General features: G+C 36.3%; 1 protein-coding gene across 1 annotated transcript in view; it reads left to right on the forward strand.

The window, feature by feature from the left end:
* Positions 1–18514, forward strand: part of SYT10 (synaptotagmin 10) — an 80328-nt gene that overhangs the window by 40835 nt on the left and 20979 nt on the right. The window contains exon 3 of the mRNA XM_007943157.2: positions 13770–14337. Within this exon, the coding sequence (XP_007941348.1) occupies positions 13770–14337 (568 nt within the window). The remainder of the gene's footprint in view (positions 1–13769; positions 14338–18514) is intronic.

The following is an 18514-nucleotide window of genomic DNA, read 5'->3' on the forward strand; positions in this document are numbered from 1 at the left end:
GGGTTTGAACCGCCGGCCTTCTGGTTAGCAGTCAAGTGCCTTAGCCACTATGTTACCAGAGCTCCTAGGATGAGTAAAAAGATCTTCTGTGCATTCACTAATGGTGTAAAGATGAGTTGAATAATAAATGCAAAGTAATTTGTTCAGGTTGAGAAGTTACATAGGTAAGCCACTGTTAGAGAGGAGTCTAAGTACCTAATGAAAAATAAGCAATTAGGAAACATAATGGTAGATCCAATTGAACATGAACAAAAGCAGGAAAATGAACATGGAAAGAGATAATTGACCTGTATGTGCTGATGGATTTAGAACGATATATTGGTGATTACAAAAATAATTTTTAAAGTCATCATACACCATGTTGAAAATAACAATATATACTGTTAAAGAGAAATGGAGAATTATGTAAAGATGCATAAAACTGAATTGAATAATTTTCCCTACCATAGGAGATTTTTTAAATTCAAAATTCCTCTCAAAAAACAGCAAAATGAAATGATCCATTCTAGGACACTGAAAGGAATAGAAAAGTAGTTGTTACACAACAGGGATTTTAAAGGATATAGTGCTAGATCTAGGATATCAAGAAGTAATGTTTGCTGAAAACAATGGCAAGAACTGAGATCTGTCTCCTTGAAATAAAAGCTCATGAAACTAGCTTTGAAGGTGTTTGAAGAGGTTAAAAAAAAAAAATCTCCTTTATGAAACATCTGTATTGGGTCAATACATTTGCTTCTATTCTGAACAGCAATGACTCTTTGAATCAAGAAAATCAGAGAAAACCCTTATACGACAGGTTCAAACTTGGAGAGGTGGTTTTTCTGGTATGCATGAGTATTATCTTCTGTAAACAAGAATTAATTAGAAATTGATTGGGCTCTCCTTTTTTATAATATAGGTAAGGGAGTTTGATTTTATTAATCACAGGAATCTTAGGATAAATTATTTTTGTAAAATTCCAAGTATTTCCTAATTCCGGTGGCATAGTGCCTAAGACATTTGACTGCTAACCAGAATGCTGGCAATTCAAACCCACCAGCCACTCCTTGGAAGGAAGGTTGATACCACCTTGGAAACCCAAGGAGGAGTCACTGTGAGTCGGATCTGACTCTGCGGCAGTGAGGGGGACCATATGCTTATTATGAAATGTATAAGAAGATAATAGGTAAGGTCTGGAGAGTTTGATTTTATTAATCACAGGAAACTTAGGATAAATTATTTTTGTAAAATTGCAAGATATTTCCTGAGTCCTACCATATGCTTATCATGAAATGCATAAGAAGATGAATAATACTTAGCCTCTACTATTATAAAGACCAAAATCTAGTTACAGGGTTGGACAGTGGAAGATAGATATGAAAACATAGTTTTAATACACTATTTGCAATGTGCTCAAGAAGATGTGATGTGGAGGTACAAAAGAAAGGTTTCCCAAGGTGGTAGGTAAACTCAGTTGGAGGACTGTGACTATGATCATGCCTATGACTATACTCTCAGAAAATTATTTGTTGATCACAAACTACCAAGAAATATTTTCCAACCTACTTTTACATATATATCCCTTTAAATATATGCCAGAGAAAAAGCAATTCCTTACTATCCCTCATTTTGTTACCACTTTTCTTTAACATGGAGAGAGGTCAGGGGCAGATATTTTGAGAATAACCAAACATTTATTTCATTAACTCACTGCTATTGAGTCGTCTCCAACTCATAGTGACCCTGCTTTGGGTTTCTGAGGCAGTATCACTAGGGAAGTAGATTGCTGAATCTTCCTCTGAGGAGTGGCTGGTAGGTTTGAACTGCCAGCCTTCTGGTTAGCAGTCAAATGCCTTAGACACTTTGCTGCATTAGTTGCTATTAAAGAACAATTGCCTGTTAATTACTTGAACTGAAAAAAAGATGTTATTTAAATGAATTTTCAGCCATTATTTTACTCCCTTGACCAGCAAACCAACTGGTTCCCCAAATAATCATTTTTATTAGATTCTTATTTACTCATATGACTAACTTTTTAGGAGTAATATTTTGTTTATTTAATTACCAGTATTTATGAGAACTTACTATGAAGTTCTCACTTTTTAGACATTTGGTAGACATCAGGGAACAAAATGGTCAAAAATCTTCACCCACATTCTTATGGAGAGGTACCAGACAATATAAATAAGTAAATTTTATGATGTATTAGAAGGCAAAGAAGCCCTGGTGGCACAGCAGTTAAGCACTATGCTACTACTTACTGAAAGGTAGGTAGTTAGAATTCACCAGCTGCTCTGTGGGAGAAAGATGTGGCAGTCGGCTCCCATAAACTCTATGGTTTCCCTTGGTAATCCTATGGGGGCAGTTCTATTCTGTCATGTAGAGTTGCTCTGAGTTGGAATCAACTGGATGGCAACAGGTTTGTTTTATTTGATTTACTAGAAGATAATTAATTCTATAGAAAATAATAGGTAAAATAAAGGGACTGGTAGATATTGATGAATAGCAGATAGTAATTATCCTTTTAAAATAGCAGTCATAGACTCACTGGGAAGGTAACAGCTGAGGACAGACTTGAAATAGAAAAGTGGACCATGTGGGTGGGAGGAGAGATCTTTAATGCAAACAAAGCAGCTACTACAAAGGCTCTGAGACTAGACCTGCCTTGTGTGTTCTAACATCAGTAAGGACTCCAGTATGACTGTCACAGAAAGATCAAGGTAGAAAAATGTTGTTTATGCTAGCTGCCTTCCAGTCAATTCTAAACTGTGACAACCTCATGTGTATAGATCGGAACTGCTTCACAGGGTTTTCAAGGATGTGACCTTTTAGAAGCAACTTGCATGCCTGTCTTTTAAGGCCCCTCTGGGTGGGTTTTGACCACCAACCCTTCAGTTTGTAGACATGTAATTAACCTCTTCAGAGAGGTAGCAGGGACAAAACCATGATAGGGTTTTAGCCCCAGGAAGATGGGAAGCCACTGGAGGGTTTTAAAGAAGAGTGGCATGATCTGACTTACGTTTTGAAATAATTACTTTGTCTGCCAACTTAATAACAGACATGGGAGCAGGCACAGGATGGAAGCAAGAGTCCTCTAAGGAGTTATAATCCAGGTCAGAGGTGATAGTGGTTCAGACCAGGAAAATGTCCAGCAGTGGTGGTAAGAACTGGCTGGATTTTGGATATATTTTGAAGGTAGAATAAACAGAATATCCTGACAGATCTACTGGGCATATGAGTAAAAAGAAAAGAGTCAAGAGTCAAAGTTTTGGTCTGAGTGTCTATAAAGATGAAGTAGGTATAGGTAAGACTGTGACTGAAGTAAGTTATAGACTTTTTGAGTTTGAGGATTCTCTTAGTAATCTATGTGGAGAATATGAGTAGGCAACTAGAAATGACTCTGGAATTCTGAAGAGAATCTGAAGTGAATATATAAATGTGAGATCCTCAACATATAGCTGATATCCCAAGCTATCATCAAAGATGTGAGTGTAGACAGGAAAGAGAAGATCAAAGCTTAAGCCTTGAAGTATTCCATTATTAAAAACATTAGGAAGAGCAAGATAAATGGAGGAGTAGAGACTAGTCAAATAGAAGGAAAGCACGGAGATTGTGCTTTGGAAGCCGAGTGAAGAGAGTAATAAACAAACCAGAGTGATTAACTGTCAAGTGACTCGTGTATCAAGCATGATAAGCACCAAGAATTCACCTCTGAGAATTGACCTATGGGCTTAGGAATGTCAGAGAAACATTGTTGACCTTTTTAAGAGCAGTTTTGGTAGAGTGGAGCATGTGAAAAGCTAATTAGAGTAGATTTAAATAGAATGGGAGGAAAGAAATTGGACAGCAAATACAGTCAGCTCTTTGAAGGAGTTTTGCTACATATGTGACAGAGAAACAGCAATACTGAGAGTAGAATTGGGGCGAATAGAAAGTCCTCTCAGGATAGTATGCTTATAAAAACAGTATGCTCTTATGTTGATGGTAACAATCCAATAGAGATGAGGGACAAAAAAATGCAGGAAAGAGAAAGGAATATTTTTAAAGGTGACATGAGGGAATTGGCTGTAGATAGTGTGGGTAGTTAATGTAATACCAAGCAGGAAAGCAAAATATATGAATACTGATGCTGGTCAAAGGATTGATGAGGTAGTGGGAGTCTATGAAAGGTTTCTGCCCTTTGCTTCAATTTTCTTAGTGAAATGGAAGCAAATCATTCATTGAGAGTGAGAATGAGGAAGTGATGAATGTTTGAAGAAAGGAGAGAAGGTATGAAATAGTTGTCTTGGGAATCTAGGAGAGTAAGAGGGAGATGTGCTCATGAATTTAAAATGGAACAGAGAGAACTATATTATGGTTTTCTCCAGTCACTTTTACTTGCATGTGTACAAGTGTAGAAAAGATGGAGAATTGAATTCAATCAAGGCTGTGGTTTTTCCCTAAAACTAAGGTAGAGAGAAACAAGGGAATTGAGGGTGTATATAAGAGAGTGACTCTAATGCTTGACAGTGAAATTTATATTGGATAAGGAGTGATAGATGATCTCAAAAAGTTAACTATTATGAAATGAATTGGAGGTTCTAATGAGTTACAGGGCTATCTAAGTTGGGGTATAAGAGGGTCTGAGATGGGAAAATAAGAAGTGTTGATCAGAGAGGGGCATGCATGAAATTGGGGTTGAGAGAGTTTGCAGTCAAAGATAATGATGAAATATGGCTAAGCCCATCGAAGTGAGTAATGAAGGTAAGTGGAGAATAATATTATAGGAGGAGAGGAGTTCAAGGAACCTAAAGACCAAGTGATTGGAAGCAACATGTACATTTCTAAGGATTGGAACTAAAATATTGTCCAAGAGTGTCATGAACCAGGAACCAAAATAATGAAGAAATTAAAGGTAGTGGATTTGGTATCAATAAATGATAGTAATTAGTGGTAAGCCAAAACCAAACTCACTGCCATCAAGTCAGATCCGACTCATAGCAACCCCTCCTTGGGTTTCCAAGGCAGTATCTCTATGGAAGCAGATTGGCTTCCAAGGAATGGCTGGTGGGTTTGAACTGCCAGTCATCTGGTTAGCAGTCAAATGCCTTGAGCTTCAGAATGCAGAGTGGTGGTTTATAGGAGATAAAAGGAGAATGGCCTGGAAGTGGTAATGGGGAACAAAAAAAATGAATAAATATTCCACTCATAGGCCCAGTGGAACAAGAGCTATGGTGAAAATATCAGCTACCACAAGAGAGAGCCACAAAAGGAACTGTCCTTGGGGGAGAGCCTGGCTTCCCTTGAGCAGTAGGATGAGAACATTCAGAAGAGAGATTAAAGATAGAGAGGATTTTGTTGATGTCACACAATGAATTATTTTAAAAATTAATTTTACTGTCTCATATAGCTTAGTCTCTCTTTAGGAATCTTTGGGCAGCACAAATGTTTAAGTGCTCAGCTACTAACTAAAAGGCAGCTCAGAAGAAAGGCCTGGTATCTACTTCCAAAAGATCAAAGCCTTGAAAACTACGGATCACAGCTCCATTCTAACACACATGCGGATGCCATCAATCAGAATTGACTCATAGCAGTTGTTTTTTTGTTTGTTTGTTTCCCTTTATTCATATAGAGTACCTTACATGGTATATGCTTAAATTGAGGGTACTGAATGAATCATTCTTGTCATTTTTTCCAATTGAATGGAAGAAAATGGGAAACAAAGAATGAAAACTTTGTTAATCAGAAATTAATTTAGTCTCACTATTTGAGTATCCTCATCTATGAAATGGGTTATAATTTTTAGAATATGGTGACAATTTCCAATATAAATTTTAATATTAAAACAAGGAGAGATGAATGCCTTTTAAACATACTTCTTGTTGTTAAGTGTCGTCGAGTCGTTTCCGACTCATAGCGACCCCATGCACAGCAGAACAAAACACTGCCCGATCCCACGCCAGCCCCACAATCCCTGCTATACTTGAGCCCATCATCGCAGCCACCGTATCAATCCATCTCGTTGAAGGCCTCCCCCTCTTTCGTCGACCCTCCACCCTACCAAGCATGACATCCTTCTCCAGGGAATGGTCCCTTCTTACAACATGACCAAAATAGGTGAGACGAAGTCTGGCCACTCTTGCTTCCAAGGAGCATTCTGGCTGCACTTCCTCCAGGACAGATCTGTTAGTTCTTTTAGCAGTCCATGGTACTTTCAGCATTCTTCGCCAGCACCACAACTCAAAAGCATCAACTCTTCTTCGGTCTTCCTTATTCATTGTCCAGCTCTCACATGCATACAAGGCAACATACTTAATATATAAATAAATATAATAAATATAAATACTTAAATAAATATAATAAATATAATAATATATAAATAAAATGCTGGTAAATATATTTTTGTTTTTCCTTGCTGTGATTTCTCAAGCAATATCTAAGGTAAAGTTAATAAATGGTAAAAGACACTAAGACAAGCAATGGTGATGTAAATGGTTAAGCTCTAAGCTGCTAACTGAACAGTTGGTGGCTGGAACCCACTCAGTGTCTCCAAGAGAGAAAGACTTACCAATTTGCTTCTGTAAAGATTACAGCAACAAAACCCTATGGGGCAGGTCTACTCTGTCACATGGGTCACCATGAGTCAAAATCATTTTGACAGCACCTAACAACAACAAAGACACTGCAAATAAAAAGAGGGTAAGGGGACTGCTAGGTGCTGAGTAGCAATTTAGTCAAGAGGATTCCCATTGTCTGGGATAGTGGTCCTGGTCATGTCACACAGGAATGACTTTGGGCCTCTGTGTATATTCAAACAGAAAATCTAGATTTCAGATTGTTAAGACTGGAGAGTTCATTATGGACCTTGTACTTCAGCTCCTTGTGTCTTGAGTTTCCAGTAATAACAACTAATATATACATGAGAAATTATATATTCAAAGTCTTATCTATGATATTTCATTTGATTGCCTCAAAAAACTGTGAAAAGACTGTTTTATAGATGAGGAAATTAAAAAACTCCAACAAGTTAAGTGACTTGCCTAAAGTTGCCTTTACTACCTAGGGAGGCTGGGACCAAACTGCAGTCTGATTCCAGTCCAGCACTTTTCCACCATGTCTCAATATAGTTATCCTCACATTATTCTGCTGAATAGAGAGAAAAAAATTGGTTTAGTTTCCAGTGAGATTCCAGGACACTACCCACTCATCTACCAGACTGACTCTGTCTTTACATTTTCAACTCCTGAACTTAGATTTTTTTTTTACTGTTGACAGTAAGTATTTAAAAATCACCATCCTAATGGATTATATTCCTGTGGCACTAAATAATATTGACTATATCTAATTATCCTCAAATGCTCCAGGTGGGATGGGTAAAGTTTTTCCTTTATCCATTTGGGAAGGTACATGGTACCTAGGCTTGAAGGGTAAGAATTGGATCAGTAATAGGTCAGTCAGATGGCCTGTATTTTGATTGGCTGGATATTTGCATGGGTCTAAATAGTCACTTATCACTGTCATTCCAAAAGAAAAAAAAAAAAAAGATGGAGGAGGGGGAGAGAAGAAGAAAAAGATCTGTGTTGTCATGGTAATAGTGTATAGCATTGTAATAATTAAAGCTTCACGCAACTGACTAGTTAAACTGTGACATATATTATGCACTATTTACCCTATAATTAGGGCACTGGCTTACTAGAACAAAAATGTTACTACTCTTTGATTCCTTTTAGAAGAGGCTTTACAGCTGCACAATTATATTCAAAGGCATAAAGAAGAAATTACTGAGTTTTAGGGAGGAAGAGAAGATTAAAATTTTATTATGCTGATAAGCACAAGTAATAGGTGTGTGAAATTATGAAATAAATATTATATATAAGAAATCAAATTCTTGAGAGTTTTTGCTTATAACAATTAACAGATATATTCAAAATCTTACTGAAGTTTGCATAAGTTAAAGTGATTTTAACAAGTATATTATTTAATAAAATATTATAAATATTTTAGGAACATTGACTATACAAACTAGATTATACCGTTGTTGTTGTTGTTGTTTGCCGTCGACTAGGCCTCTTTAATAATTCAGAACAACACATGCCGTCTTTCCATTTTTGTATTCTCATGTTCATAAATGTTTTCTGACCTTTTTCTGACCCTCATTTATGCTACTGATCATGTATAGCTAGGATAAACTATAGGTCAAATACATTTGATTGCATGCCTATCCATTAAAATAGGGCTTAATGTCTATCCATTAAGATGGGATAGATCTGAAGACACAGACAATTTCAAAATTTAAATTAGTGAAGACTTTTATGTATGTATTCATTAGGGTACAGAAACTGAAACATTGGATCTTAAAATCAGTAGTTTTAATTCAGCACTAATTGCTCATCTAAGATAAATTAGTATGTTTCTCTACACAGAAATGCTGTTGTTAAGTGCCGCTGAGTCAACTCCAACTTGTAGAGATCGTACGTACAACAGAATGAAACACTGCCAGGTCGTGCACCATTCTCACAATCATTCTTATACTTGAGTCCATCGTTGCAGCCATGGTGTCAATCCATCTTGTTGAGGGTCTTTTCCTTTTTTGCTAACCCTCTATTTTACCAATCATGATATCCTTCTCCAGGGAATGGTTGCTTCAAACAACATGACCAAAGTAAGTGAGATGAAGTTTGGCCATTCTGGTGTCAAAGGACGTTCTGGCTGCACTTCTTCCAGGACAGATTTGTTCTCTTCTAGCAGTCCATGGTGTTTTCAATATTCTTCGCCAACACAATTCAAAGGCATCAACTCTTTTTTGGTCTTCCTTATTCATTGCCCAGTTTTCACATGCATATGAGACAATTGGAAATACCATGACTTGGGTTAGGCGCATCTTTATCTTCAAAGTGACATCTTTGCTTCTTAGCACTTTAAAGAGGTCTTTTGCAGCAGATTTGCCCAGTGCAATATATTTGATTTCTTGACTGCTGCTTCCATGGGTGTTGATTGTGGATCCAAGTAAAATGAAATCCCTAACAACTTCAATCTCTTCTCCATTTATCATGATGTTGTTTATTGTTCCAGTTGTAAGGATTTTTGTTTTCTTTGTGTTGAAATGTAATCCATACTAAAGACTGTAGTCTTTGATCTTCAACAGTGAGTGCCTCAAGTCACCTTCACTTTCAGCAAGCAAAGTTGTATCATCTGCATATCACAGGTTGTTAATGAGAATTCCTCCAATTCCGATTCTACATTCTTCTTCATACAGTTCAGCTTCTTGGATTATTTGCTCAGCATACATACTGAATTAGTATGGTGAAAAGATGCAACCCTGATGCACACTCTTCTTGATTTTTAACCATGCAGTATCTACTTGTTCTGTTCGAATGGCACCCTCTTGGTCTATGTACAGGTTCCTCATGAGCACAGTTAAGTGTTCTGGAATTCCCTTTCTTCACAGTGTTATCCATAATTGGTTATGATCCACACAGTCAAATGTCTTTGCATATTCAATAAAACACAGGTACACATCTTTCTAGTATTCTTTGCTTTCAGCCAAGATCCACTTGACATCAGCAATGATATCCCTCTTTCTACATCCTCTTCTGGATCTGGCTTGAATTTCTGGACATTCTCTGTCAATATACTGCTGCAACTGTTTTTAAATTATCTTTAGCAAAATTTTACTTGTGTGTGATATTAATGATATTATTTAATAACTTCCACATTCTGTTGGATCACCTTACTTTAGAATGGGGACAAATATAGATCTCTTCCAGTCAGCGGGCCAGGTAGTGTTTTCCAAACATTTCGGCATAGACCAGTAATTGCTTCCAGTGATACATCCATTTGTTGAAACATCTCAATGGGTAGTCCATCAATTTCCAGAGCCTTGTTTTCACTTATTGCTTCAGTGAAGCCTAAACTTCTTCTTTCCATACCACTGGTTTTTGATTATATGCTACCTCCTGAAATAACTGAACATCAACCAGTTCTTTTTGGTACAGTGACTCTGCATATTCCTTCCATCTTCTTTTGATGCTTCCTGGATCATTTAATATTTTACCCATGGAAACCTTCAATATTGAAACTTGAGGCTTGATTTTTTTTCTTCAGTTCTTGCAGCTCAAGAATGCCAAGTGTGTTCTTCCCTTTTGGTTTTCTCACTCTAGGTCTTTGCACACTTCATTATAATACTTTACTTTGTCTTTTTGACCTACCCTTTGAAATCTTCTGCTCAGCTCTTTCATTTCATCATTTTTTCCATTTGCCTTCAAGAGCAAGTTTCAGAGTCTCTTCTGACGTCCATTTTGGTCTTTTCTTCCTTTCCTCTCTTTTTAATGACCTTTTGCTTTCTTCATGTACAATGGTCTTGATGTCACCCCACAACTCATCTGGTTTTCAGTTATTGGTGTTCAATGCATCAAATCTATTCTTCAGATGGTCTCTGAATTCAAGTGGGATATAATCAAGGTCATAATTTGGCTCTTGTGGACTTGTTTAATTTTCTTCAGCTTGAACTTGCATAGGAGCAATTGATAGTCTGTCTTTTCCACAGTCAGCTCCTGGCCTTGTTTGAATGATGATATTGAGCTTTCTCATCACTTCTTTCCACAGATATAGTTGATCTTATTCCTGTGTATTCCATCTGGTTAAGTCCACATGTATAGCTGTCATTTATGTTGTTGAAAAGGGTTTTTTGCGATGAGCAAATATTTGGTCTTGCAAAATTCTACCCTGCTATTTCAGCATCATTTCTATCACCAAGGCCACATTTTCCAGCTACTGATAATTCTTCTTTGTTTCCAACTTTCACTGTCCAATCATCAGTAATCGTCAATGCATTTTATTTCATGTTTGGTCAGTTTCAGACTGCAGAATTTGGTGAAAATTTTAAATTTATGTATCTTTTGCTTTAGTGTTTGGTGCATAAATTTGAATAATAGTAGTATTAACTGGTTTTCCTTACAGGTGTATGGATATTATCCTATCACTTACAACATCGTACTTCAGGATAGATCTCAAAACATTCTTTGTGACAATGAATGTGACACCATTCCTCTTTAATTTGCCATTCCCAGCATAGTTGACCATATGGTTGTCTGATTCAAAATTCCAATTTCAGTTCATTTCAGTTAACGAATGCCTAGGATATCGATCTTTAGATGTTCCATTTCATATTTGACAACTTCCAACTTTCCTAGATTCATACTTCATACATTCCATGTTCCAATATTTAATGGATGTTTGCAGCTATTCCTTCCATTTTGAGCCATGACCCCTCAGCAAATGGAGATCCTGAAAGCTTTACTCCATCCACATCATTAAGGTTGACTCTACATTGAGGAGGCAAGTCTTCTCTAGTCATATTTTGAATGCCTTTCAATTTGAGGGGCTCCTCTTTTGGCACTATATCAGACAATGTTTCAGGACTATTCATAAAGTTTTCCAGTCATATATTAGACACTGTTTCAGTGCTAATTATAAGGTTTCCACTGGCCAATTTTTTGAGAAGTGGAAGGCCACTTCTTTCTTCCCAGTCTGTCTTAGTCTGGAAGCTCTGCTGAAACCTGTCCACCATGGATGACTCTGCTGGAATTTGAAATACTGATGGCATAGCCTCCAACCTCACAGCAACACAAAAGCCACCACAGTACAACAAACTGACAGATATACAGAAATACCCACTGCCATCGAATAGATTTTGACTCATAGTGACCCCATTGGGTTTCCAAGGTAATAAATCTTTACAGAAGTAGATTACCCCATCTTCCTTCCATGGAGTGGCTGGTGGGTTTGAACTGCCAACCTTCTGGTTAGCATTCAAATGCCTTAAACACCGTACTACCAGAGCTTCTTATTCAGAAATAGGATTCTCTAATTATAATCAAATTTTAACTTAATCAGTCATTTTGTTTTTAATATGTGAAACAGTCATGACTGCCCTCAGATATTAGAAGATAAACCAGTTGTCTATGAGTTGATTCCAACTCATGGTGGCATCATGTAGAGATAGCTAGCATTAATTCCATCTTTGCCTCTTTGCCCCTGCTGCTTCTTCTTCCTAGGTTCAACAACAACTTGTAAGTACTTCTCAAATTACCATGCATAAGTATCTCACTTCTGTATATTCACTATTTTTTTATTCCACTTAAATAAATCAACTTTGTGTGTGCATCAATTAATCAAGTATTCATTAAACAATGTCCTCAGTTTTACTCAGCATTGTAAAAGCTATAGACCTGATGCAATAGACAACAGAAGCAAGTAAAATTTTTTGAAGTCCCCTGACCATGTGCTGGGTAGACATTAAGGGTAAGAGGGAGCAGGAAGAAAGAAAGCCAGTGGAACACTCACAGAGAAAGCAAAGTACAAAGTGATGAGGATCTGGACTGAAAGCGGTGGGAATGGAGCAGAATGAAGGACTTTATGAGATGTTTCAAAAGAATTATCAATAGTATTAGAAAATTAATTAAATCTACTGGATGAAGAGAAGGTGCTTCAATGCATACTGCTCATTTATAAGCATGAATGACTGATAAAAATGTTTGCACTATTGTCAGAGAGTGTAGGAGAAAGAACAGGTTTGAGACCAGAGGGGAGAAAATGATGACTTTGCTTGGGTTTGGGGTGAAAATAGAACATCAATGTATAAATCTTCCTCAGAGCTCTGATGGCCTGTGCCTAAGGCATCTGACTGCTAACCAGAAGGCTGGTGGTTCAAACCCACTGACCACTCCCCGGAAGGAAGGTTGGGCAATCTACTTTCATAGTGATATCGCCTCGGAAACCCAAGGAGGGGTCACTATGAGTCAGATCTGACTCGACAGCAATGGGTTTTTTTTAGAGATTTAGAGATATTAGACTAGAAGTTTTATATCTAGGATATACCTTTGGAATCATCAGCTTCTAGATAATGATTATAATTCAAAAGTTGATGATTAGGCTGATGGAGAGTCTGAAGCAACAAAAGAAGAGAAGAACTAGGACTAAACCTTGAGAAGTCACATAGATTAACATAGCTCATACCAGAAATCATGGAGGAAGATAAGAGAAGCACATCTTAATGCAAGTTACATTTGCGAGACAGTAGGAAGCGAACATACGTAATGTTCTGAAAATGTTGCTAGATGAATAGTAACAGTGTCTATAGGAAGCTCAGATTTAATTAAAAAATTATATTACGTTAGCCTCAATATCTAAAAATATACATTCATTAATCCTTTGAGTTTCTGAAGTCCACCTCATGTTGGAAAAAAGGAAAATGTACTCATTTGGCTGTCACAACTATATATTCATTTTAAAACCAAATATTTAGTTATCTCAAGTATTAGAAATAATTAGCACAGTATAAGATTATGAGTACTCATAATATATATTTTTAATAATATAGTCACTGAAATGTAAAGTGCATAAGACTCAAATCTAGATGAAAAGAAACCAGCCACCTGAATGTGTTTCTCTGCATAATGCTTATATTGTGACATACTCAGATAATTGATAACATTTATAATATTGTGTCAGATATTGAACTTTGTTGGTCATAAAGTTTTTATAATTATATTTCATGATGCACTTTTGATTGGGAGTACAAATTTTGAAAAATTCATAAAAAATGGAGAGTTTTGTGTTTCAGGTGCTTGTATAAGTTTAGAACTTTTTGTGGGACTATTGTACTGCTTTGGCATTTGAGAATTTTTTCTAAGTAGCTCTTTGATTATACATCTTAATTATCTGGGGGATGGGGAATAGTGATATGCAAATGTGCAACACTGTCATCAAAATGATCTACTTAAGTCTTGTTTGTTTATATGTATGTACAGCCACAATTCCTTCCGGAGACACCTACCAAGGCAGATGCAGGTTTCCAGTGTTGATTTCAGTATGGGCACAGAACCTGTTTTACAAAGAGGGGAAACTACAACCAGCATTGGAAGGATCAAACCAGAACTCTACAAACAGAAATCAGTTGATTCTGAGGGCAACAGAAAAGAAGATGTCAAAACCTGTGGGAAACTTAACTTTACCCTTCAGTATAACTATGAAAATGAACTTCTAGTTGTTAAAATTATCAAAGCCTTAGATCTTCCTGCTAAAGACTTCACAGGAACATCTGACCCTTATGTGAAGATATATCTTCTTCCAGATAGGAAAAAAAAGTTTCAGACCCGTGTGCACAGAAAGACGTTAAATCCTCTATTTGATGAAAGCTTTCAATTTCCTGTAGAATATGATCAACTAAGCAACCGAAAACTACATTTCAGTGTATATGACTTTGACAGATTTTCTAGACATGACATGATTGGGGAAGTGATTCTTGATAATTTGTTTGAAGTCTCTGATCTCTCCAGGGAAGCCACAGTATGGAAAGATATTCATTGTGCTACCACAGTAAGTAATAATTTCACCAACATATTGGTTTATATCTGATCTTCTTTAATATATAAAATTAATTCTTAACCAAATTACTGAAATAAATTCTACAGGGTTATGGAGTTTATATCTTAAAAACCTGCAAAGGCAGGATTTTGATAAATGCAAAATAAAATGGTATATCCAAAGTAATATTTTCCTGATAATCTCCACACATGTAGTTTTGTTTACTACACACATGCATGTATACTTGAGCACATACACACACACTTTTTGATATTGACTGTAAATTATTTGTGAATACTATTTAAGATGGATAACAGAATCCTGAAAAGAGGAGTTGATATTTCTTGAAGAGGAAATAGTGCAAGGGAAAGGAAATAAATCAAGCCAGTGTAAAATGTTTTCAGGGGAAAAAAATAGACTTTGAATGGGGAAAAGAGATGAAGGAGTGAAGAAGGGAGTGAAAGGAACCCAAACTAGAAATATCATATATAAACTACAATCAAGAGGTCCTTTAAAGCCATGGGGATTTATATTTATTTTGTTTTTATAAGAGAGTGAAATCACTGGAGCTAGTATCTCATATGGCATCATTTTCTGTCATAGGAGATGGGGGTTGTGAAATGTGGGAGGCCAGGTCAGTTTCTAACACAGCAGACTGTCTAGATGAGATGAAATAAAGCCTGACCAAGGTTGGTAGCAATGGGAGTGGAAAGGAGCTGATCCATATGAAAGGAAGCATTATCTGTCACACTTGCTTCAATATTCTATAAATATGTATCTCATGTCAGCCACTGAACTCTGAGCTTCTGGAAGGCAGAAATGATCTTGTATATTTCTTGCATTCCGTGACACATGTGAGTGCTTAGTGGTTAATCAATAAATACTCGTTGAATTAAAATGTTAGCAAATTTTTGTACAAGGTCAAATATGAGAATGTATCTAAGTACAAATCTACCACTAACAAAGGAAAAAACAAGGCAATTATGCACCTTGTTGACAATAAATCAATAAGTGTATTTGGCTATATTTTGTTAGCATTAGCTACTGCCTGTTGGTAAAACATTAAAAATTATTCAACAGTCTATGGGTAAACTTGTATTTTAAATAAATGAATTATTTTAAATTTATGTCAAAATTCTATCAGATTGAAACAAGTCATTGTTTTGTATTTATGATTTCATCACTGATGAGTTATTTGTGTAAAAGGAAGATTAACATTTTATCAGGAATGACCATTTTTTTTTCTGTTTTAAATTTGAGATTGAATGACAAAAGCATCTTTATCATGTGTAAAAATGAGTTTTCACTTTAGCATCATCTTCTCATCATCATAAATACGGCAAGCCAGTCATCTCTTGTACTAACATAGAAACATCTCCAAGGCAGGGAAAAATCACACTGAAAAACACTGTCACTGCTTGTAAAACCCAGAGGGAGAATGATATATTTATATTTGTTTCTATTTACAAAAAAGAAAAAGTCTATATAAGGGTGCACAAGAATTTAGTAATAGTTTTTACATAAAATGGTAGAAACTGGATATATATGGAAAAGAGTTTGCAATATATTGTTTTATGTAAATTTTACTTCTTAAACTATGTATGCATAATATTATTCAAGTGCTTAATTAACTTATTTTAAAAGTCAGTCATTATAAAGACTAATCTATTTTGAATATTTAAATGCTGTTTGCCAAATCTTAGTAAAGAAGCCATTGAAAGTGTAATTCTGCATTTTTAAAAAACAGAATCAAATTCATTTTTTACATTTATTTATTCATCTATTCAGTGAACATTTTTTCAGCACCAACTATGTTCTAGACATTTACGAAATTTCACAAGGAAGGTGTATATGTATTACCAAGCTGACCTGACTTACAGTTATAAAATAAATCTGAATCTATTATCTTCTAACTAAGCATCTGTCAAGTATCATTTGAAAAAGTAGGCCTTGACATGACAAAAACAAAGGAACAGTTGTGCTCATTGTATCAGCCATTTAGAGTACTAAATGTACAAGCTGAGTTTTGGTTTTAAGTAATTTATTTTATCACACATTATTGAAATCTTTCTTTAAACATTTTATTTTAAATTCATTTTCTTACTTCTAGTTATATATTTTTAAATCTACCCCAACCATCCTGAATCTATCCCAGGATCAGAATACTACTAGATTTTTTTACATTTAGCTACAAATGAATTCTCTCCTACAGTTTATTAACTATGAAGTAAAGTCTTAGCTACTATTTTAAAGAGTGGCAAAATTCCAACCTCAATATAAAGAAAAAGTTGCGTTGGACTGCATGACAGTAAGGAGCAGTGTTTTCGGGGTCAAAAATTGTCTGTTCCACTAAAATTCCCTGGATGCAGCTGGCAGTATTTTAGCTACAGGGACAGACTGGGACAGTGAACCCACACCAGCTCCTCTTGGTGCATTCTCTACTGTAAACTTGACTGTAGAGAGTCACTGATTACACATCTGCTAATGGGCCTTCAGTGGTGGTTCAGTGGTAGAATTCTCACCTTCTGTGCAGGAGACCAAGGAGCTGTGGTGGCACAGTGGTTAAAAGCATTCAGCTGCTAACCATAATGTTGCTTCATGGGAGAAAGATGAAGCAATCTGTTTCTGTATAGAGTTACAGCTTTGGAAACCCCATTGGGAACTTTTGCTCTATCCTGTAGGGTCACTGTGAGTCAGAATTGATTCTATAGCAGTGGGTTTGGTTTTTGGTTTTATGTGAGAGGATTACTGCACTTCAATCCATTTGCTCATGGATACTGGTAACCATTATTTGTTGTAAGGACTAATAAGATAAGTGCTTAGCACAAAGCCAGACATTCTGTAAATGCTCAATATTCATTAGGTGCCAAGAAGTATTAGAAGATTATGCAACAACGGGTCTCTCCTCGTCAAGAAGAAAGAAGAAAACCAAAATTAATGGAAACAATCAGTCCTAGCGACTGGTACACCATCTGATCTGCAACCTATACAACTATGAGACCAGAAGAACTAGATGATGCCCAGCTACCACTGCCATCCACTTGGAAGGGATGTAGGAGATCCTGCATAAAGAGGGAGAACAATTTGGAACAAAACTCAAAATCATTTGGAGGCAAAAAAAAAAAAAGAAGGTGGGGACCAGGTTTGCTGGTCCAATAGAGCCTGGTGTAACCACTGAGACTATGGCCCCTAGCTGCCCTTCAGGTCTGGAATTGAACCCACAACTGTGGTTTCCAGCCAAACAAAGTACAGGCATGTGAGTTAAACATTTACCTCAAGTAGACACACGCCCTGGAGAGAATAATCATAGGAGAAGGAAGGGCTGCTTATGCACAGGGAGATAGCTCAGGGTGCAGAAGAGTATGAAGTGATGGACACTGGGAGGAGGTAACTATGGGGAGGAAGTGGGAGGGGAGCTGCTGCATTGTAAATTTTGGTCAATGACATGAGACAAAGTATATGTGAACTGCTGTATGAAAAGTGAATTTACTCTGTAAATCTTCACCCAAATCCTAATTAAAAAAAAAAAGAAGTATTAGAAGAATGATATGATCAGGATATTTCATGGTAGACTTTCAGTTGTTGTTAATATAACTTATATATTAAATAGCAATAACGACCTTGGTTCCAAAAATGACTATGTCCTGTTACTATGGTAGGGAATAGTTGTAGGTAGTATGATTTTCTATTCAGGGAAGAAAGAATTCAATCAGTGATAATTTAAATCTTTTTAGTTATTGTATGCTATGATTTACTAAATAGGTACTGTTTCTCTTTATGATGCATTTATCATAATGTCATCTAACATATCCCTTATCTCCCACCTGGACAACTGAATTGATCTCCTAATTGTTTCCCTCACAATCATTAAGGATTCTGGCAGCTGACTCAGTTTCTCTTTACTCCCACTCCTTTCTGAATATTTAACAATTTCAGTATCCACACCTTCTGTTTCTTTTTTTGAGTCCCACTGTAACTACTCTTCATGATCTGGCAAATTTCAAACCTTCCTATTTTTCACCACTCTCCTGTGTAATTTCTCTGTATCAGTTTTACTCTATTCAAAGCAACAGGTTTTGCCTATCTCCTGGCCTTCTTACTTGCTGGTATTCTTGGCTGAAATGCCCTTCCACCCTATTCCTGCCTGGTGAAATCTTACAATTTTAGATTCAATTCTGACATCACTTTT

This window comes from Orycteropus afer, unplaced genomic scaffold (assembly GCF_000298275.1).
Source record: "Orycteropus afer afer isolate SDZICR_OR568_19922 unplaced genomic scaffold, OryAfe1.0 scaffold00100, whole genome shotgun sequence".
NCBI lineage: Eukaryota > Metazoa > Chordata > Mammalia > Tubulidentata > Orycteropodidae > Orycteropus > Orycteropus afer.